We start from the raw sequence: 21,428 nt of genomic DNA, 5'->3' as shown, positions 1-21,428 counted from the left end.
GGGCGCTTTCCGAAACGCCCTAAATAGCCCACCGGAGTAGACTATCATGCAGGTACGAGCCAATGGCGTCGGCTGTGTGTATTTTGGCAAGCCAAGAGCGTCAAGTATATTGTGCGACAGGCCAACGACTGGTCGGGGCCCAGTGTCAGTCTTACGGATAGAAACGCAGAGCCGCAGGCTGTCGACAGGTCATCGCAACTCAGCTCTGTTGCTTTTCTGTTCATCTTCAGTAGGGATACTTCGAGTTCACTAATGCGCCACATATGGGCGTCTGGAGGGTTCCATTCTTGCCCACCTCCTGCATCTTCTCCACTCCGTTCATTCTCCTGCATCCGTACAGAGCCGTATCGCCTAGCCAAGTCGATCTCCGTTGCCTGTATTTCCTTTTTGGGCGGAGCCGCCGACCAACTATAGCCATGATGCTGTCGTTCTGAAGAATATGCACGAGCGTGTTTCATGGGTGTTCCGCCATCGCTGCGGCCAACGAGCGTCAGGAACAACAAGCTTCGAGTGACATACATCCTAGGCCCATCGGAAGGTCGTGTCTCAAAGGCTTGGTTGCTTTATTGGAAGGAGCGTGGCATGAACGAGAGCTTTGAAGTGCGTGGGAAAGCCATCGGCTCGTCGTATTAACACCTCAGGTACTTCTGATCGAGTTGGGCGGGCAAGCGAGCCCATGGATGGAAATGCGCGATTCATCGGCCGCAAACAACTCAACATCCCTCTGCAAATCAATACTTTGCACTATCGAAAAGCTGATCTGACTTCTAAATGGAGGTTGCGGTTGCCTGCCTCTCAGACATTGCGCATCATGCAAGGACAAGACAACAAGCTTTAGAGACATGGCGCACGGGTACCTTGCAGCGTGTGGAACAGGGCAAAAAGATGTCGTGAACGGCCGGGAGTGGCGGTGTCAGCTCGGAACACAGGCGCAGACGATTGCTTCGTGAGCGCGGGAATGACGGCACCACCTTGTGTTCGCGACTCGCGATGGACCGTGCTACGAGCTGTCACGACACGAGTACACAAGCGAACTCGGCTATGTGATGAACTTGGGTTTATCGAAGGCTTTCAGAGTATTATGAAGTAAAATAGCAGATGGCAACAACCCTCCATCCTTCAGCCGAAAAGCTGTTTCGATTACATCTCACTACCTCGGGGTATTGTCGGGTTGCCCTTTCGGAGAGCCCTGACACGTTGCTATTCTCGTATTCCCCGTGTCCATGGCATCCCAGCCGTTTCAAGAATTCATCCGTGATGGAGGACCTCGCATGAACGACTGACTTTATGCTATGTTCTACCCCAGTGCTCTCAGCTGTACACTCGACAACGGCAGTTACTGTGACTTGGGCCTGTGGAAAATGTGTCGTATTGTTCTTGTTGCCAATCATGTAAATGGTAACTGTGATCTATGCCAATGTAAATACAGTAAACGCCAAAAGACCTATGCTAAACGCCAATGCCTTGTATTCTGGTATCGTTGCCGTTGTACCCAAGACGCCGAGGATCAAGCTCGCTTTTTACAAGCAAGTCGATATGGAAAAACGAACAAACAAAAACGCCATGCCAACTGCTCGTCTATAATCAAACTGATGCTTATCATGCGCGAGACCTGCTGCACCGATTACTCTTGATCTTCTACTACAATGCGAACCACTTCGCTCCGACGACGCTCCTTGGTCAGATAGTCGCTAGCCACGTTACGCACTCGAGCGTGACACTCATGCGCTGCGCGATTGAGAAAGGGCACCTGAAGAGCTCCGCAAATTGCAACCAAAGCGGAACCCCACCAAGCTAAAGGCGTGAAGTGAAGCTCGAGAGAGAGGCCGTAGAGCAAACCGGCGATGGGACTTGCTACTGTGCGGCAGGCAGCACCGGTAGATGCAGCCAACCCGTTGATTCTTCCAAGATGCGATCTATCGGGCGTAGCTTCTTTGATCATGATCAGAAGGAGGGGGAAGGCGAGAATCGACGTCAAGTTCCGTACGGTCAAGCAAGCGAACAGACCAGGATAGACCAAGTTCTCAGGAAGAAGCTGTAAGAAAGGAACAATAAAGTATGCGATCGGATGTGCCAGTGTGACCATGAGAAGCAGACGCCATACACCAAAGCAATCCGCCAGTAGAGGGAAGACGAAACCCTGGATCACGAGCTGGATGATGCCGTTGAGGGAAAGAATAATGCCCACATTCTGGATGGGTATGCCAAGCCCACCTCCCAATGACGAAGGCGAAAGGTCGAGCGCGTTCATGTCATCGTCGGCGCGTTTGTCTTGGAGGAAGATGGGGAGCAAGTGATCGTATGTCATCTAGGATACAATTAGCCGGCTGTTCGTTCGTTGTGATGGACTAGGAGACTTACGGAATGGTACGTGAAGATACCTAGGGCGACGACGAACATGATGACTGGACGTGTGAAGACCTTCTCGCTCGTCGGAGATTCAACCCAGTCGCCGTTGGAGCGCACCCGCCAGATCTCGTCGTGTTCGACTTCCACGGCGTTGAAGGTGCCGTAAGATTCCGCGGTCAGGTTTGCCGACGCATCGGCCGTCGCGCCTTGAGCTGGCAAAAGAGGTGTCTCTGCGACAGCCGCATCGTATTGTTCGAAGTAGCCTCGTGGCTGCTTGTCCGGGTGAGTTTCCTCTAGAAGGAAGTATGCCATGAAGATGGAGAGCAGAAGCAAGGAAGCGCAGATGATATTTGGGAGTAGGTAAGGGAACTTCGCAAAAAGGCCTGTGGGGCTGAAGACAGATGGGAAGTTACGAGCGGGCTCAGCAAAGTATCCACCAATCGACGCTGTTGTAGTTAGTACAAATAAGCAGGAGTCGATGGATTGATCTTGTCTTACGGCCAATGATAGTACCAATGCTCCAGACGAATGGCATGACTGCGTACGCCTTTGCTGTTTCTAGTTAGCAACGCCCGACAGAAGTAGTTGTGGTCACTTACGTTCATGCTCTGGTCGCTTGACCAACTCTCCAACCATGGTCTGGATGACGCCAATGTTGCCATTGAGTGCGCCGCCGATGATTCGCCCAAGGAGCGCGACCCAAAAGTTTGGAGCTAAGCCAACAAGTAGCAACGAGGACATTGTCCCAAGACATCCAAGTATGACAACGGGTTTTCTACCTATACGGTCGGAGACTGAGCCCCAATACATGCCTGAACATGCCTCGGCGAGCGAGAAGGCAGAGATGAGCAGACCGGCAAAGAACGGTGCGCTCGTTTCGGACCCAACTTGGAAGTTGGTGACGAGTTTCCAGGCGTATGGGAGTATCGAAGTAAGGGCAATTGGCTCTGCGACTCGAACCAGCGCTGGAGTGTGTTGTCAGTGCGAGGCTCGGGCGAACAACAACTAGTGTCGGTGGCATGGGAAAACCATACCTAGGAGGCCGAGCTGAGCGGCGGGAAAGTTGTCTTGGGTGGCTTCGGGGGCATCTTGAGGGCTTGTTCTTCGGTTCTTGGTAAGAAATGACATTCTGCAACCTGATTTGGTTCTTACGGCTTCGCCAACACGCAGTCGTCGTCTAGCTCGGGGGTGGCTTGCTATGTGAGTAGAGCTTTCTCTGCGTTTGGCCTTGAATCACCCAGTAACAAACAAAATGAGACGCACGAAGGCCGTGAACAAAGGTTGTGCGATGGCGGTGTGTGGTACAGAAAGCAGAGAGTAGAAGAGGGAAAGTTCTGGCACCTGGGTCGGTGCCACCTGCCGTCCAACCAGCGGGTGCACTAGAAACGGGACGATCGGCAGTCCTTGGCGAGCATATTTCTCTGCTTTTTCATCTACACTCATCGGCCTGCTCAACACAAGACCTTCTCCCTCGCGATTGTCCATCTCGATGTCTACTTAACTTTCACATACCCGCTGATTTTCCCGCAAAGATGCCGCTGGAGCGACATTGGGGAACCTTGTTGTTCTATTCCCCGGTGAGCCCCACAAGGCGCGGTGGCAATAGTCAAACGCTAAACTTGGAAGCGACTTAGTGTGAATGGCCGTTTCCGCGGCTCAGTTTGTTCGGGTGCCATCAACTGATCATCCGTCGAACGTCATCTTTGCTATGACAATCGCTTTCCCAGTTTTGCATCGTCTCCCGAAGTCTTGTCTCCAGGCATTCCACGAACCGGGTACCACGCACAATGTGGAATGTCCAGACACCAAAACCACCTTCAGGCCCCGGACGGCCAAGGACGAGCTAGTTCTTGCCCTGCATTCGAGCCAATCAAGACCCAGCCGTACCTTTTTGCAACACCACCAGCTTAGATGTAGTGCTACCGCCTCGATACGCTATCTTCTCGCGATGAGAAGTTTGCATACAGTCTCCCAAACATTTCGCAGCCCTCGGAGCTGTACCATCATGCGTTCGGGTGTCAACGCAAATGTGTGCGCTTGCGAGTGATCGCAGCTACCAGCCACTTAGTTCAACGGACGAGAAGCTCTCATTGCAATTCGTAAGTGTCGTGTTAACATTGATGAGTCAGAAGGGAGGCTAGTCGATCGAATCCGCTACGATAACTACACGTTCTGAAAGTATTGAATTCCGTGCAACAGAAAGCATTACGACTGCGTGCTTTGTCGCGTGCCTCGTGCCGCCTCACATGCAGCCTTGGTGGGAGCACCAGCCTAGTGTCTAGCGCCCGCTTTGGTCCCCACCTCCCTCCCGCTGACCACGGCATCACCTTGTCGACTGCATCTCTCACACTACTCAGACGAACTCTTTGATGACAGACATCTAGCATGCTCAGCTAATACGTCACACCTAGCACCGCTTTTCGGGTGGCTCCAGGACGTTGCCAAGCGGCCAATCCCGGCACGAAGAATTTCTCGAAGACTTTTACGTGATATGTGGAGCTCGCGACGACACGGTCACGTCTCAGCGCAAACTATTACTCACGATGACCCACACTTCTCACAAAAGTTCAGGACCCTTTCTGCACTGGCACTACGCAGCGAGGATGTTTTCTGATGCCTATGCCGCATGTAGCCTCCTCGTGCTCATTCCCCCACAAACTACACTCCGCTATGGCAGGCTTGACAGCGGATCCATTTGAGGTGCGTCATGCTACCCAGAATTCAAGTCAATATGTGCATTAGTCGCCGGGAGGCGATCACCCAGGATCTGCTCGGCCACTAGCACACGTTACGTCTTAGGATGATGACCCAGAGGTCCGATACAGGAGGCGAGGAGATTCAAAAGACCCAGCGTCGCCGCTCTTCGCTACCGAGCTATATTTCGTTCATTGCATTTTGAGACCCTGTAACACGTTGTTACGGTCAAACCTCAACCATGGGTCTAAAAGCCTTTCTCAAGAAAGAGCCCCAAGCGCCTTCCAACGGCGATGTTGCTTCTCACACGACCGCATCGGATAAAGACGATATGGAGGCATACGGACACAACACCGATATAACGACCGGATGGACAGGCGACGGGTTTGCCGGAGCGACCGAGTATCCCAATGCTCCGGGAGAGAACTACCGTACGCTGGGCCGATGGCGAGCGTGTGTGATCCTGATCACCATCGAAGTCGGAATCGGAATCCTCAGCTTGCCCTCCGCTTTAAAGACGCTCGGTCTGATCCCCGGAATTATCGCGATCCTCGGATTCGGTGGTCTGACGACCTATTGCGGTTACATCCTTCTTCAGTTCTACAGAAGATATCCCATGGTCACGAATCTGGTAGACTGCGCGTTGTACGTCGGAGGCAAGCCATTCGAGTGCTTCCTTGGAATCGCTTTCGTTTTCAACCTCGTCCTTATCTGCGCTTCGGCAAACATCACTTTGTCGGTCGCACTCAACACGCTTTCGCGTCACGCCCTCTGCACGGTGGCTTTCTTGGCTTTCCCTCATATTCTCTGCTGGCTGCTCTGCATTCCACGAAAGCTCTCTTTTGCAGCCGCAGCTAGCTGGGTCTGTACGATTTCTATCGTAGCTGCAGTTCTGATCGTCATGATCGCGCTTGGTGTCGGTGGACCACAAGCTCCGCCAGGTTTCGAGGCCAAGATCGTTCTGGTCGGAAAGCCTAGCTTTGTCGAGGCTGTCAATGCTCTGCTCAATGTCGCCTTTGCTTTCGCGGGAAACCAAAGCTTCATCAGCGTTATGGCCGAGATGCGAGACCCATCCAAGGACTTCGCGCCTGCTCTTTTTATGCAGAAGTCCTTCGAGGTCGTAATCTACATCGTGGTCGCCTGTGTCATCTACGGCCTGGCAGGCGATGCAGTTACATCTCCCGCGCTTGGTTCTGCGCCAGAGTTGACAGCTAAGATTGCCTACGGCATTCTTATCCCTTCTGTGCTGGGAACTGGCCTGATCATCGGTATTACTGCCATCAAGTTTATGGTACGATCTCTTCTCCCATGAGAAAGAAGACAAAGCTGACCTCAATATAGTACATCACTATCATGCGTAACATGAAGCCCGAGGCTGTCAACGTACACAACGCCCTTACATGGACCCTTTGGATTGGCCTCGGTGCCCTCTTCTGGATTGTCTCCTTCGTCATCTCCAACGCGATACCCATCTTCTCATCTATCCTCAACATTTCGTCTGCCATCTTCATCTCGTGGTTCACCTTTGGTCTCACGAGCATTTTCTGGCTACATCTGAACTGGAAGACACAATGGAGTTCACCACGGAAGAAGGCGGTAGCCGCTGTCAACTACGGCATCATGATGGTGACGTTGTTCCTAATGATAGGAGGACTGTACACATCATTGAAGGCTCTCATTGACATCTACAATGATCCCAACAGCACTTTGAACGGACCGTTCACTTGCGCGGATAATAGTATATTCTAGATGATACCACGTAATTAAACTGATGATCTGTCAGTACACACAAAAGTACTCACTACACACGATCCACGGCGAGTTCTTTCGAGACTGATTTGATGTGTGATGGAATAGACTCGAAACAACTCTACATTATGGGCTATGCTTCGAAGGGACCAGCGGCCGCTTGTAGTTCGGAGGTACATGGGGTCGTAACTCCAAGCTCTCTGGGAGAAGTAGGCTGGCGGAGCCCTCACCCATTCTCATGCGGTCGCTACCCGGGACCATTGATGGCAAGCTCAATCAAAACGCCGCATATGTACCTGCCTGTGTCAAGTCGCACGGATGGTAGACCGAATGGAGTTGTCGCGGCGACAAAATTCTCACCCACCGAATGAGGAGAAAGGACTAGGACACTTTTGGTGAGGCGGTTCTGGATGGATCGCGATATGCACCACAATTACCAATACTACCGAGTAAGGACCTTGGCGATAGCATAGAAAGCTGAGTCGCTAGAAGAGCCTCATGAAGCGGACTCCTGTTCCGGTGGTAGAATGCCGTAGTGCCTCCGATGGAATTGCCGAGTGCTTTTGTAGACCTTCTGTCTTGTGTAATCATCGCAACATATACTGCGCATTTAGTATGTGCGTCTTCACTCAATGCCATGAGAGTATCTCAAAGATCCCGTGTATCGTGTGCCGTGATCAAAGTGGAAAGGAGAGGATTTCTGGGGACCAAAACACCGGGGAAAGTCTGAGCCCCAGACTCAGAAATGCCGTTGGCGTGTGCCTTTCCTGCACCCCACAGCATCGCCCAGATTGCTACGCTAGGAGACATCTAGAGGTCTGCGGGTAAACACCGGGCTGGAGCAGTCCAATAGCAAGTCCGGTCGCGCACGCTTCTCCACCTCCCGAGAAAACCAACGAGCGTCACGATGTCATGATCCCCGCAAAACTCCATCCTCGGTTCGGACCATTTTCATTTTTGGCGTGCAAAACCGTCATACCCCGGATTCAAGGACGGAGCGGCAGATGTCTAGTCGCGCTGTTCGACACGACCTTTATCCCCCGAGACGAGGCTACCGAGCGACAGCGAGCTAAGGGTTGTCACTATAAAGCATGGCTGAGGTTACCGATTGCTTGGGCTTGATCCCATCTGTCATCGCTTGTCAAGATGTTGCGCAACTCTCTAGCGGCCGCGCTGTTCCTCGGCCTAGCAGCTTCCGAAGCTGCTACGCCCACCGCTCAGACGAAGAACGGAACCTATGTCGGCACACACTCTGCCGAATATGATCAGGACTTCTTCTTGGGTATTCCGTATGCTCAACCGCCCGTTGGGAGTCTTCGCTTCAGAAACCCTGTCAGCCTCAATGCTACTTGGGATGAATCAAAGCCGGCGACGCAGTACTCTACTGAGGTACATACCTTTGCCTGACGTATAACACATGGCTAACAGACTTTGCAGTGCTACGGATATGGGTCTGATCAATGGAACTACCCGGTAAGTTTCGAACAAACTAGATAGCCAGTTCGGATGCACTGACCTGGTTTCCTTATGTTAGATATCGGAAGACTGCCTGTACCTGAACGTTATCCGCCCGGCAGGATGCAGTGCAGAGGACAAGCTTCCAGTCGCATTCTGGATTCATGGAGGCGGTTTCTTCCAAGGAGGAGGTATCGATCAGCGCTACAACATGTCCTTCACCGTGGAGAACGCCCGGAAGATTGGAAAGCCCATCATTGGTGTTACCATCAACTACCGACTATCTGCCTGGGGTTTCCTGAGTGGAAGTGAAGAAGTCAGGGACACTGGCAACCTCAATCTCGGCCTGAGGGATCAACGCCTGGCACTGCAATGGGTACAGGAGAACATTGAAGCTTTTGGAGGTACGTTTTTCTATTGGGACACTTGAAGCCCATGAATTGACAGAAAACAGGTGACCCAGAGAAAGTTACCATATACGGCGAGAGCGCTGGTGGAGCGTCCGTTGGCTTCCACTTGACAGCCTACAGTGGACGTGATGACAAGCTCTTCCGTGGTGCTATCCTGCAGAGTGGTAACCCTGTTAACTTCGGCCGTCTTCCCGACCCAGCAGTAGGATACGCCGACATGTACAACGAGCTCACTCGCCGAACAAACTGTGCAAACACCACCAGCCCACTCGAATGTCTCCGCCAGCTGCCCGCAGAGCAGCTCAACACTGCACTCAACACGACAACCCCGACTTTCAACATCACGAATTTCATGCCTTGTCTGGATGGTGACTTCATCCAGAAGCGCACTTCGCTCCAGCTGAACACAGGCGAGTTCGTTCATGTCCCAATCATTTCGGGTGCCAACTCGGATGAGGGCTCAGCCTTCAGCCCTGCGCCTGTGAACTCCACCGAGGATCTTCGCACCTTCATCATGGCAGACGGAGTCCCTGCTAACCTGACTGAGCAACTACTTGCAGCGTACCCTAACGATCCTTCGGTCAACGTGATTCAAAGCTTGGGCAACCTCACGCTGGGCCCTGAATGGGGACCGGAGTATCGCCGCTCAGCGTCCTACTTTGGTGATCAGGTCTTCATCGCCAACCGCAGGTTGACCTGCGAGACATGGGCTGCTGCCAACGTTTCTGCATACTGCTACCGTTTCAACGCCATCCCGGCTGGCCTTCCCGCCGCAGTCGGTGTCACACATTTCCAGGAGGTTTCTTTCGTGTTCCTCAACCTACAGGGTGTCGGCTACCTGCCTGCTGCCGCTCCTCCGTTCGAGAACAAGACAGAGAGCTACCGCGATCTTTCCAGGTTCATGAACAGCAACTGGGTCAGCTTCATCCACGACCTTGACCCCAACGCATGGAGGGAGACGTACGACTACAACGGAACAGAGGCCATGTGGGCTCCGTACGATAACGCCAACCCAATGGACATGGTCTTCGACGCCAATGTCACCAGTTACTTGGAGCCGGACACATACAGGAAAGAGGGTATGGCACTGATCAACGCTCACAACTATGATGTATATGGTCGATGAACAGCCACAAGCTGCAGTATATAGCGACTACCGTACATAACTGCACATAATCACTCCGAATCAAGAAACCATTCAATTACTTCTCGTCCCTTCTGGATCTGTCTGTCGTATGCTCACATAGAATAGCGAGTCATCTTAAAGTGAAAGCCATTTGGTCGCCTACACCGACGCACACGCGTTACTGTGATCTTATACGAAGAACGCGTTATGTGTCTCGCCTGACGCCCTATAAGGAGTTAGTACCATGTCAAGCCCTCAGCCTTGGCTATAGAGCGGACAGTTGATCAACGTAAGCTGACCTGAGATGGACGAAATTTGCTTCGCCTGCGCCACGGCCCGTTAGGCCTCCCGACTACATTAAGGCAACGTACGAGTTCAGCTCAGCCATCATATCCCCAGGCAGAGACGAAGCTCCAAGCCATAACCCTCCGAAAAGTGGAGCAGGGATGTCTGCGACTTACGCCCCGCGTCGCAAGACGATCCATATTGGGCATACGCGACTCGACATGCGACTCCTGATTTAGAATTGCAAGCAGTCCGTACAGAAACAGGCGATGATGGATGAGTATCACAATGGCAGTGCAAGCCACCAACTCGATTATCTGTGCATCTCGAGTAGTACATATATGAGTAGATGAATGTGTCATTCAAGGCATGCTCATCTTAAACTCTTTCTTGAACGCTGCAGCTATTCGACAAGACAAACCTACTTTTACATCGACTTCTACATACCAAAACGATAACAATGGGCGACACCGAACTCTGCATTGATGTCTCGCCTGAGTGTCCAGTAGATGCTACGATTTATGGTTATACACCAAATCTCGCCGCCAACACTTTTTTTGCGGGTTTCTTCGGGCTCGCCCTCATCGCTCAGCTTTACTTTGGTATCCGCCACAAAACATGGACGTATATGATCGGCGTGGGACTGGGATGTTTGGCAGAATGCCTTGGATACATTGGCAGGATTATGCTCAATAGGAATCCCTGGGACAATACTGGATTCATAATTCAGATTGTCATGCGTAAGCAATTATGCCCTTTGGCTTGGGAAGAAACCGTTGCTAACAGTTGGGGTAGTCATCTTTGCGCCTGCCTTCTTGGCTGCTGGTATCTATTTGACACTTAAGCATGTGGTCATCCAGTTTGGCGAGGAGTGGAGCAGAGTCCGACCGAATTGGTACACGTATATCTTCATCGCTTGCGACATCTCTTCGTTGGTCATGCAGAGTGCGGGTGGAGCGCTGGCGGCCACGGCCGACCCGGGCGAGAGCATTGGAGACGTTGGGACAGATCTCATGATTGCGGGTATCATCTGGCAGGTTGTTGGTAAGTTTGAACTCGCATGTTTTACTATGAAATGAGCTGACAACCGAATAGTACTGGTGATATTCGGCCTGCTCGTACTGGAGTACAGTATCCGCACCTACCACCGTCGCGATCAGCTCTCTGCTTCGGCGCTCAGGCTCTGGTCAAACCGACGCTTCCGATTCTTCTGCGGCGCAGTTGTAGTCGCATACACCGCTATATTCGTTCGATGCGTGTATCGCATTCCTGAACTGCTCGGAGGCTGGGGAGGTGAACTCATGCGTAACGAGACTGAGTTCATCATACTAGAGGGCGTGATGATTGCGATTACGGTGGCGGCGCAAACAGTATTCCACCCGGGACTGTGCTTCCCTGCGCTAGGCAACACCATGGGCAAGCAGAAGTATGTCAAGGCCGGTAAATCGGAGTCGGAAATTGAGATGATGACGCCGGGCGAGACGGCATCTAGGAGGGATATATCGTACGAGGCTTCTAGGGCATAGTCTGTGACCGAAAGAGGAGAGACGATGACCGTTATGTAGTCAGGGTCAAGATAGAATCATGTTAGGATCCGGCGCAAACCATATAGGCAAAAATCACATTTCGAGAGGAATAGATGAATGCTTAAGATGGTGTAGAAGCAACAGCGACCAGTGATGCAATGCGCTTTCTTACTCGCGCTAGCGTCAAGCTAGGCCAGAACCGCGGCCTCTCACGAATTGATTGTCAACTTGCAGCATGCCATCTACTTGCTCCACAAACATAATCGCGTCATTCTTAGCTACGTAGCTACAGTCGCGGGACTAGCTAGAGCAGGATGAACCCGCCCAACCCACCGAACGACGAATCTAGCGCTGGCAATGGCGCGCCAACTGCGATCGGCGGCGCAGCCACTACGTCCGCACCTCCGCATCCACATGCAGAACCGCAGTCGACAGCACCCACTGCATGGTCGTCGCAAATGTCTACCTTTTCTACGACCAGCAGCGCCGCTGGAGGCCCAAACTTCGGCCAGTACTCGGCATCTACGGCAGCGATTCTCGAACGCATCCAAGGGAAGAACGGCCATGCCGCCGGCAGTGCTGCCTTTGAGGCGAAGCGGGCAGAGATCTTGCAGAGTTACGTGACTAGCGACAAACTGCCGACGCCCCCGCCAGCAGCGAGTACGGGGCGTAGAGGAAGAGGGGGACGAGTTAGCACAGCAAGTGGACTGAAGACGGAAGTCGGCGCATCACCGTCGGGCCCTTCCTCTGGTCGCGGCTCTGGTAGAGGGCGAGGAAGGGGACGCGGTCGCGGTCGCGGAGGACGTGGAGGCAGAGGCGGCAAGCGGAAGCGATCTGAGAGCGACGAGGAGAGCAATGTCAGTCGTTGCAGAGTGCTTGGGGACTGGGTGCTGACGTGATGTAGAACGACAACGACGACTCGGACGTCTCAGACTCGTACACCCCACTACCCACGCAAACAAAGTCCGGCCGAAGCGTCAACAAGCCCGTCACATTCGTACCCGTCATTCCAGAGCCAGCCAAGGGGGTGAAGCGGAGGAAGTCTACCAAGACCCTACTTGCTGCGAAATGCAAGACCTGTCACAGAGAGACCGACCCGTCGAACAACCGGATAGTATTTTGTGATGCGTGTAGTACCGCGTATCACCAATACTGCCACAACCCGCCCATTGACAACGAGGTCGTCACAGTGCTGGAGAAGGAGTGGCTGTGTGGTCCATGTATACGGGCCAAGCAGTCTGTCGTAGACGGCGCACAGGATCTGGTCGCTGCGGAGGACCTTACTATAGATGAGGTACGTCCACGCGATCGCTCAAAACGGGCATCTTTGCCAGGACTTGATATACTAACTCCAGCAGAAACGCGCATACTTCAATACCCTCCCACAAAACCAGCTAGTTGGCCTCCTCCTGACTGCTACGATCCGACATCCAGAACTACCCATATTCCCTCCGAACGTAAAGAGCGTTATACCCGAGGCCTCAGCCATCAAGTCAGAAATGCCGCAACAACAGCCCTTATCCACCCAACACTACACCAACTACCAACCCCCGCCATCCTTTAATCTCGGACAAATATCTTCGACTCCAAACGGCCACACAACTACAAGCCACACACCGCAGTTCTCATCACATTCCCATTCCGAGATGGACGCTGCAGAAGCACAACTCCTCGGCGAGAGCAGTCACCAGCCGCGCACGACGATAGATCTCGCAGGCAACCAGTACGAAGAAGACGACGGCTACGACACCGACCCACCCGCACATTACCCCAAAGCTGGCAACGGTCTCGCACGAACACTGCGGCCAGAGAGCGAAGATCTCAATTGGCTGGTCGATGACAACTTTGAGGTGTTCAGCCATAGTTACCAGGGAGACGGGACAGGGCTGGGCGCTGATGGCACACTGGATGGTATGGGAGACGGACAGAAAGTAGTTTAGGATGCTGCTGGAGAAGCCTCTGCTAAGGAAACCGGTGACGATGAGCTGTCAGATATGGATAGCGAGGACGTGGAGCGCTTGGTCGCTTTCACCAAGGGCAAAGAGCAACCTTCACTAAGGGACCTCTTGACGCAGCGAAAGTGAAGCTCGAGAAGCATGCATACAGTAATACAACTCAGCATTATGGTCAGTGACCTTGCAATTGAATATTCAGTTAAAAGAAGGTTCCTTTGTATTACCCAGGAAAATTAAACATAAAGCGTGGTATCTCGAGAAGTATAGCTAAGCAAGAATCGGGCCTCAACCGGCCATATTAATCCAAACGCCAAACCGTGCATAACCTCGTTACGAAGCCATTAACGTCGTCACTCATTCATCGTCGATGCCATATCCCCCCAACGTGCTCTCAGGATCTTGCCACTTCTTGCTCTTCAGAATCCTCATCTTCTTGATCGGACTCGCAGAGCGCTGCATCGTCTCGCGCTCACTGGCCTCTAATCTGGCCCGCAGCATCTCGTTTTCTCGCTCCAGTTCGTCGACCCGGTCGCGGAGTTCTGGGTCTGGGTCTTCGTACACCTTGATCTCTTGCTTCATCTGTGCCTTGGTCGCGCGGATGACGACGTCGATCTTGGAGTCGATGTGTGCTTGCTGGTTGTCTTGTTCGTTGTCTAGTGCCGTCTGCCATCTTCGGCGTTCTTGCTCGACAGCAGCTTCCATTTCGAGATAGCATTCGTCGCGGATCTCTTGCTCGAGGTCTACCATGTGGTCTTCGGCTGCGGCCCAGGAAAATTCAGCTGCTTTCCTGCGAGCTGTCTCCTCGGTGAGGCGCAGAGCGAAGATTTCGATTTCCGAGGTAAGGCGTGCGATTTCGGCGTTGGCATATTCAAGCTCTTCCATTACAGCCGAGGGTGTTGTGCGACCTGAAGGGGTCGCGCGTCCTGAGGAGGCTGTACCAGGGCGCTTGAGTGGTACACCGATTGTGTCGGAGGTGGATGGCATTCGTGGCACGGTGACCTCGCGAGCGAGGGCGGAGTAGCGGAGAATCTGCGACGTGGCGTTGTAGTCGCCTTTGGGATCTGCCGTTACGACCATAATGGACTTTTGAGGCTGACGGTGCGATTGTGCTTGACGGGCGGAGGCAGGGAACGAATTCGAGAAGAGGAGCTCCGTGAGTTTGCACTGGCGGAAGGGCACAATGTTCTGAGAGCATGTTAGTTGAAGAAACGATGAGATGGGCGGGTACACGCACCTTTGAACCTCCTTGGTTGTCAGACTGCATCTGCATGCACTGACCCAGATACATGAGGGACTCGTTGATCTTGCCAGCTTCCGCAAGCGTCTCACCCGCGGTCTTAGCATTTCGGGCACGCTCTGAACCTGCCAGGTCGACGATGGTAAGGTTACTGCTGGACCATGGATCTTGGCGTTCTGCGTCTCTCTTCTTGATCTCAATGTGAAAAAAGCCATGACTCCGCGAGCTCACAGCATTGCTTCCAGTGCCAGTGACCTTGCGCTCCATGAGACCTGTTTCCAGCACCATCATAGCTTCCTCGAAGCTTCCGCATATGATCTTGGTGAGGCCAGCGACGACCTTTCGGTCTGGACTCTTCTCGGTGCTCTTGAAGAGGAGCGCCCTGCGCTTCACGTTTGGCTGTTTGTTCTTCAAGGCGTTTCCGCTCAACAGGTCGAAGATGCGGTCGTTGTAGACTTCGTACATTGACATGACGATTGCGTATTCTGCGCTCGGATCTGTAGGTATCTGGATATCGGCCACCGAGGGTGATTGTGGGAGTGTAGACGGACGTGGCATTTTGTTTGACTTGTATGTGCTTCCTGTGGAGAATATACTACAATCCTATCGTTTGTTAGCACGCGTTCCTCAAGTTCTGCATTCTCCAGTATCAAATGGGGTTGGACTTACTGCCACGGGGGTTTGCGCTCGTGAATAGCGACCCGACTGGTTGTTGTCGCCATACATATTTTCGATGTATGCGGTCGCAGTGTACATTTGTGCTTCTGACACATCTGCATTTGCGAGCGAGGAGTACGCCGGGGCGCCATAGAGGGATTGTACGAGCTGCTCGTCGCATGCTTGGAAAATGACGTCCAGTGTCATCTGAACGAGGCCGCGCTGGGATTTGGTGCCAAGGATCGTGTGACTCTGTGAGCGCATTAACATGTGAGATGCAGACTTGCAGGCTTCGTTCAAGAGATGCATACCTTTCCAGAGCCAGTGCAACCCAGCGTTGCAAGAAGTCCATCTCGGCCGTGGTGGCCTGGTGCGCCCATGACACCTTCAATCATGGGAACCACACCAGTGCCCTTGAACAAATCCATTTGCCGCGCATCTTCTTCGAAGACTTGCGTGAAAGCGAACCGTTCAACAGCGCGCTTGCGTTTATCTTGCGTAGGCGGTTGTATCGTTATATGAGTTGGATGATGGTTCTCGCTCTCTTCGACGCTGAGGAAGCGCGCACTTCCCGAGTTGGAAGGGCGCAGGCGCAGAAAGACATCGAACAGCGAACTCGAGGGTCGTGGTGGCGGCTCCATTGTGACTATGTTTTGTTTCTGGTTTGGCGATGCAGGCAAAATGTCAGTCGACGTTGGTGTACCAGATGCATGTGGAGCCGCTCGTGCACGCGCCCGTGTCGGTCAACATGGCCAGAACGCCGTTGCCCTGGACAACCGTCGCGTCGCTCATGAAACGCGGTGACGTAAGCCATGCGATCGCGCGGGGATGCGGAGTACAAAGAAGCTCGCCCTTTAGTCTCGACCTACTCTACTTTACAACATACTAGCTCACCAACCTAAAATAGTGTAAATTTATTTCCTCCAATATGGACAGCCTCCCAGCCGAAATACTTCTCTGTATCGCTGAGTGCAGTACCACCCTGCCAGAACTGCTCAAGTACAGACGCATCTCGCGCCGTTTCAAGCAAGTCGTCGACACCAAGTGCAAACCTCATGCTTTGTACCTGCTGCGCCGCAAATCCATTCCGATAGAAGTTGACGACGCACTACTTGCTATCCGCCTGAAGCGCATACCCTGGGAGTCATGCTGCCATTACGACCACGCACGAGGCGACTATTCTTTCTACCCTTCAAAAGACTTCTTCGAGGCCGTTCTGAATGAGACTGAAGTGCCGCCAGGCTGTCCCTCTATTCCAGCCGCAACCTGGTTGCAAGAGGTCGAGGCTGTCATGGACCTGTACCTGTTGGTGTTGGCCTATATGTCTACCGGCCAGCACTGTTCATTGAACATCCAACAGCATTACCTTGGGGGCTATTATCTTGAACAAATTGACTCGCCCTACGAATGGCCAAAGCCCCAGACAGAAGCCATGATCCGGTCGCACTTCCGCCTGTTTGTCTTCACAACTGTGTACGCACCACGTGTTTTTGTTGAGCCTCTTGCCAGCATTTCAGCTATAATGGACAACACTCCGATACCGGACGTCACTGCTATAACGGAACACCGGGTAGCTTTATTGATGGAAGAAATGGCGAAATACCCTGTGTTTCAGAAGTTGCAACTGCCCTTGGAGGAAAGAACAACACATCCGCTCCTTGATGGCTTTTTTGAGTGGCTATACGCCCAGCCCGAACCCCGCGAATTCCTAGTGCTCCCTGATGGCTTCCAGGATCCAGCTAGTGGCCACCCAGGCGACCGCTTAGTAAGGACTTTTCCAGGAGAAGAACGTCACCAGGTTGCCCTCATGCAGCTGTGGAAGATACACCAGATAATGGATGATCGAGAGTGCGGTAACGAACCAACACCTGAGTATCATGTTGCATCTCAATTCAACCCGATACAGCCAGGGCTCACTGACCCAGCTACCGCCTATCGCCGACCCCTTCAAATTTCGATTTGGTCTGAGCCCCAGCTCATCATCGAAAGTTGGACAGAAGACACCGCTTGCTCAGTGGTGCTAGAGGTTCCTGGAGAGACGTGTAAGGATCACATCAAGAGATTCGTTCTACTGAAGATGAATTATTCGGGGGGATTCAATGCCTTTAGCAGGGTGTTTGAGACTGAACTCAAGAACAGATTTGGCTTGAGATACGTTCCTCAAGAGGTGACATCTCTAGATATTGACTATGGCGTGTTGGACCCGAGACCTGAGTTGGAGGAATGGGAATAGGCTATGCAACGACTCCTCCGCTGCGTAAATTCGCCACTTCCTCTTTACTCATCCCCAATGTATCACCGAGTATCTCGTCCGTATGCTGGCCTAGTGTGGGCGGAGGTAGTCGTATGCCTGGAGTCGAGTCTGACCATTTCACGGGCGTATTGACTAGTTTGATCGGTCCACATGCTGGGTGCTCTATCTCTTTGACCATGTCTCTTGCGAGGACTACTCCAGATTAGTATCAAAAACAAATACTTGTTCCGACAGAGGTAATCTACATACCGTGTTCGTGGTTCAATGTATCCTGAACATCGTTGATAGCAGCGTACGCTGGAATTGTTAGCTAAGAACTCCAAGGCATACCGTTGGTACTTACGCATGCCACTTCCCTCAAGCACGTCGAGCAGTTCCTGGGTAGTCTTCTTCTTCGTCTCCGTCTCAATCAAATCCTCTAGCTCGTCTCTATGCTGAACTCTCAATGCGTTCGTCTTGAACCTTTCATCGAGAATCCATTCGGGCCTTTCCAACCTATTACACAGCACTCCATACAATCTATCATTTCCGCCTCCCAGCAAGATGTCTCCATCCGCTGTCTTGAACGCTTTGTACGGTACAATCGATGGATGCGAGGTTCCCCAGCGTCCAGTGTCGCGTTTTCCGCTAATAAGAGTGGAGCTGGCAATATTGGCCAGGGTGGCAACTTGGCAGTCTGATAACGCGACGTCGATGTGTTGGCCCTTGGAGTTTGGGTTTCTGAGGCGCCGGAAGAGAGCTGCCATGATGGAGTTGGAGGTGTAAAGACCGGTTGTCAAATCGGTTACTGCCACGCCGACCTTAACGGGTGGGCCATCGCGGGTTCCGGTTATGTGCATTAGACCAAATTCGCTGGATGATGTTAGCATTGGCATGGTGTTAGAAAAATGAGTCGGGAGATATACGCTTCAACCATGACGTCGTAACCTGCCCTGTTTCTGTAGGGGCCCGTCTGACCGTAACCTGTGATACTGGCGTAGATGATACCGGGGTTGATCTTTGACACGGTATCATAGTCCATAGCGTACTTTGCTAGAGATCCTGGAAGATAGTTCTCGACAAGAACATCACATTCTTTGACTAGGCGATGCAAGATGTCTACACCAGCTGGGTGCTGGAAAGACAGGCCTATCGATCGCTTGTTACGGTTGACCTATTACCCGTGAGCCACGAAAGAGCCGTGATAGGGGTGTTCCACTAACACCCAAGTAGTAAGCACTCTCTCCTGGTCCTTCTTGGTTGTCGGTGTACTTCGCGTAAGGTGGTCCCCATGCTCGTGTGTCGTCTAGGCGAATTAGCTGGGTTGGGGAGCAGCTTCAAATACCCCTCTACTTACCTCCTCTTGTCGGATGCTCAATCTTGATTACGTCTGCTCTAAACCAACGTCAATCTCCAAGTCCTCTCATCGCCAACCTCGGTTGGGCCGTACAGGGCTATCCATCGCATACCCAAGATCGCCCAAGATTTGCGTGCAATATGGCTACTAGAAGTCAGTCGAGTTTCTCGCGAGTTCATGAATCATGACTCACTCCAGCAAGTACTCTTGTCATATCAAGCACTTTAATGCCGGCTAGAGGCAGGTTGGACGCATCTGCATTCGATGCCTCAGTTGCTAGCCGTCGAACATGGCTGGGTCGTGCCCAATTGGACCGTGGACATGTCACCGTCGCCTGGAAAGCGCGTCTCGAGCTTCTCAGCAGCATGCTTGCCATTTCGATGTGGTGTATGTAGAATCACGATATGTGCCGGGTAACGGAATGCTTCCACGGCATACCTATTCCCGACGATGGGCTAGCTCCAGTTCGGTGATCCGAGGCTCATCGCTAGCTGCAGAACCCCACCAAGTTTCTCTCTCCAATTACCCACCCCACCATGTTTACTGGTCTCGTTGAAACCATTGGCAGTAAGCTACCATGCATTGTCTTTCCTGCGCGGCTCGGCTGACGATGGCTAGCTGTTGCCGCTCTTGAGAAGCTCGACCAGACGGCCTCGGGAGGCGGCGGCACATCGTTGACCATCTCCGGATGTGAGGACATACTGGGGGACGCCCATCTGGGCGACAGTATCAGCGTCAATGGTACGTTGGCGCTACTATACTTCATCTCGTGGTCTAATCCAACCAGGCACCTGTCTCACCGTCACGGAATTCACCAAGTCATCGTTCAAGATCGGATGCGCTCCCGAAACCCTCCGACGGACAAACTTGGGGTCGCTGAAGGAGGGCTCCAATGTCAACCTAGAGCGCGCGGTCTCTGCCAACACACGCATGGGCGGTCACTTCGTGCAAGGACATGTCGACACCATCGCCACCATCGAGTCGGTAACACCGGACGGCAACGCCCTTACCTTCCGCTTCAAGCCTCGCGATACCTCGGTCCTGAGATACATTGTCGAAAAGGGTTATGTCACAATCGACGGGGCTAGCTTGACGGTCACAAAGGTGCAGGATGGCCCTGAGGGTTGGTGGGAGGTCATGTTGATTGCCTACACCCAAGAGAAAGTCGTCACGGCAAGCAAGAAGCCGGGCGAGGACGTCAATGTCGAGGTCGACCAAGTCGGCAAATATGTCGAGAAGAGCGTAGCTGGATACTTTGAAGGGTCATCGAATGGAGAATTCGCGATACTGGAGAAGATGGTTTCGAAGCTGGTAGACGAGAGGCTGAAGGCTCTTGGGAAGTGATGGACATATGCTGAACCATCGGCTGCTACGCGTACGCGCACGCGCAGGCAGGCTCTCAGCGCCAAGATCGAGGGTTTGCCGTCAATGCCGCAGAAGTCATGGCCCCACATTAGTAACCAACCAAAACAAATCATTCAACTTCAGTTATATGGTTGCCTCGAAAGGGGCTCATAGGTGAGACTTGCAGCCCCATTGCGGTGGTGGCTTGGACAGAGTGAGGCGCAGCCTTGGTTTCGTCCAATACATATATATCTGCATGTCTATCCCATCATCCTCGAAAGACACTTCCTACAATTTCACACATATCCATTAGAGGGTGAGCAGATTGATATTTATGATCTGAGTCGGTCGTTGATGCTTAGCTCGAGTGGCGGCTCTCACATCGATCCTCTCATGGTTGACAGTTGTCAAAAGGCATATCATCGCACAATCCGGAGTGGCGGCTTCGAAGGTCTCCTCAACCGTTGAACAATCATTGCTTACATTGCAGGACTAGTCCATGCTATAGTGGAGAGAGTTAGGCAGAACACCATGCCGCGGCGCCGACATGCAGACCAACGATGTCATTAGGCCGAAAGCTCTGGACGTTTCGATACTTTTTGTGCTGCGAGCCGGTACGATAGGAATGATCTTCCACTGACAGCGCAGACGTGCAGCTATCGGGGTGGCGTCTCCGCCTGTCCAGAACAGCATCTTGCCCAGTGGTGCAGCGCAATTGCGGGCAGCGAGCTGGCCGAGACTAACAGACTCTAACTCAGAAGATTGGGGGCCAAACTGATTGCACAAAAAAATTGTGTGAAAGAGGAAGCGAAGACCGCGGGTTACATGCAGGCTTGGTAAGGGATTCTGTCGGCATAGGTCATTGGCGTTTCTCACCGGCGTGCTGCTGCATAAACACGTCAAGAGCCGACCCTCCTCAAGCGCGCATGCCACCAGACGTCTACCCCAGACGCTCATCTCGTAGCGCCATCGCTTGAGCGATTTCTCTTCCCTTTCCCCGCCGATTCCCAGGCGTCTAAAGCATGCGTTGCGACTAAATCTTTGTCTTCGG

General features: G+C 52.7%; 7 protein-coding genes across 7 annotated transcripts; 4 read left to right on the top strand and 3 right to left on the bottom strand.

Moving 5' to 3' along the window:
- Nucleotides 1-1,624: 1,624 nt before the first annotated feature.
- On the bottom strand, nucleotides 1,625-2,985 carry J4E78_001762 (uncharacterized protein; the record flags this gene model as incomplete). Its single annotated transcript, XM_049362416.1, has 4 exons — nucleotides 1,625-2,308; nucleotides 2,362-2,795; nucleotides 2,848-2,901; nucleotides 2,949-2,985. 4 exons carry the CDS (start codon nucleotides 2,983-2,985, stop codon nucleotides 1,625-1,627), a joined length of 1,209 nt encoding a protein of 402 aa, XP_049225008.1.
- Nucleotides 2,986-5,284: 2,299 nt separating this feature from the next.
- J4E78_001761 (uncharacterized protein) lies at nucleotides 5,285-6,792 on the top strand (the record flags this gene model as incomplete). The annotated part of the gene is made up of 2 exons (XM_049362415.1): nucleotides 5,285-6,334; nucleotides 6,385-6,792. 2 exons carry the CDS (start codon nucleotides 5,285-5,287, stop codon nucleotides 6,790-6,792), a joined length of 1,458 nt encoding a protein of 485 aa, XP_049225007.1.
- Nucleotides 6,793-7,938: 1,146 nt separating this feature from the next.
- On the top strand, nucleotides 7,939-9,783 carry J4E78_001760 (uncharacterized protein; the record flags this gene model as incomplete). The annotated part of the gene is made up of 4 exons (XM_049362414.1): nucleotides 7,939-8,181; nucleotides 8,230-8,265; nucleotides 8,327-8,651; nucleotides 8,702-9,783. 4 exons carry the CDS (start codon nucleotides 7,939-7,941, stop codon nucleotides 9,781-9,783), a joined length of 1,686 nt encoding a protein of 561 aa, XP_049225006.1.
- Nucleotides 9,784-10,528: 745 nt separating this feature from the next.
- On the top strand, nucleotides 10,529-13,534 carry J4E78_001759 (uncharacterized protein; the record flags this gene model as incomplete). The annotated part of the gene is made up of 6 exons (XM_049362413.1): nucleotides 10,529-10,808; nucleotides 10,864-11,112; nucleotides 11,164-11,572; nucleotides 11,908-12,451; nucleotides 12,499-12,888; nucleotides 12,953-13,534. 6 exons carry the CDS (start codon nucleotides 10,529-10,531, stop codon nucleotides 13,532-13,534), a joined length of 2,454 nt encoding a protein of 817 aa, XP_049225005.1.
- A 369-nt stretch (nucleotides 13,535-13,903) lies between these two features.
- J4E78_001758 (uncharacterized protein) lies at nucleotides 13,904-16,084 on the bottom strand (the record flags this gene model as incomplete). Its single annotated transcript, XM_049362412.1, has 4 exons — nucleotides 13,904-14,734; nucleotides 14,784-15,389; nucleotides 15,456-15,695; nucleotides 15,755-16,084. The coding sequence occupies 4 exons, from the start codon at nucleotides 16,082-16,084 to the stop codon at nucleotides 13,904-13,906; spliced, it is 2,007 nt and encodes a 668-aa protein (XP_049225004.1).
- A 1,854-nt stretch (nucleotides 16,085-17,938) lies between these two features.
- Nucleotides 17,939-19,400, bottom strand: J4E78_001757 (uncharacterized protein; the record flags this gene model as incomplete). The annotated part of the gene is made up of 7 exons (XM_049362411.1): nucleotides 17,939-17,994; nucleotides 18,041-18,549; nucleotides 18,603-18,850; nucleotides 18,900-18,982; nucleotides 19,034-19,071; nucleotides 19,146-19,177; nucleotides 19,227-19,400. 7 exons carry the CDS (start codon nucleotides 19,398-19,400, stop codon nucleotides 17,939-17,941), a joined length of 1,140 nt encoding a protein of 379 aa, XP_049225003.1.
- A 169-nt stretch (nucleotides 19,401-19,569) lies between these two features.
- J4E78_001756 (uncharacterized protein) lies at nucleotides 19,570-20,377 on the top strand (the record flags this gene model as incomplete). Its single annotated transcript, XM_049362410.1, has 3 exons — nucleotides 19,570-19,600; nucleotides 19,652-19,774; nucleotides 19,821-20,377. 3 exons carry the CDS (start codon nucleotides 19,570-19,572, stop codon nucleotides 20,375-20,377), a joined length of 711 nt encoding a protein of 236 aa, XP_049225002.1.
- Nucleotides 20,378-21,428: the final 1,051 nt, after the last annotated feature.

The sequence above is a fragment of the Alternaria triticimaculans genome (genome assembly GCF_023758025.1).
Source record: "Alternaria triticimaculans strain BMP 0046 chromosome Unknown scaffold_2, whole genome shotgun sequence".
In the NCBI taxonomy this organism is placed as follows: Eukaryota; Fungi; Ascomycota; class Dothideomycetes; order Pleosporales; family Pleosporaceae; genus Alternaria; species Alternaria triticimaculans.
This window is presented reverse-complemented; position numbering and strand designations above follow the sequence as displayed.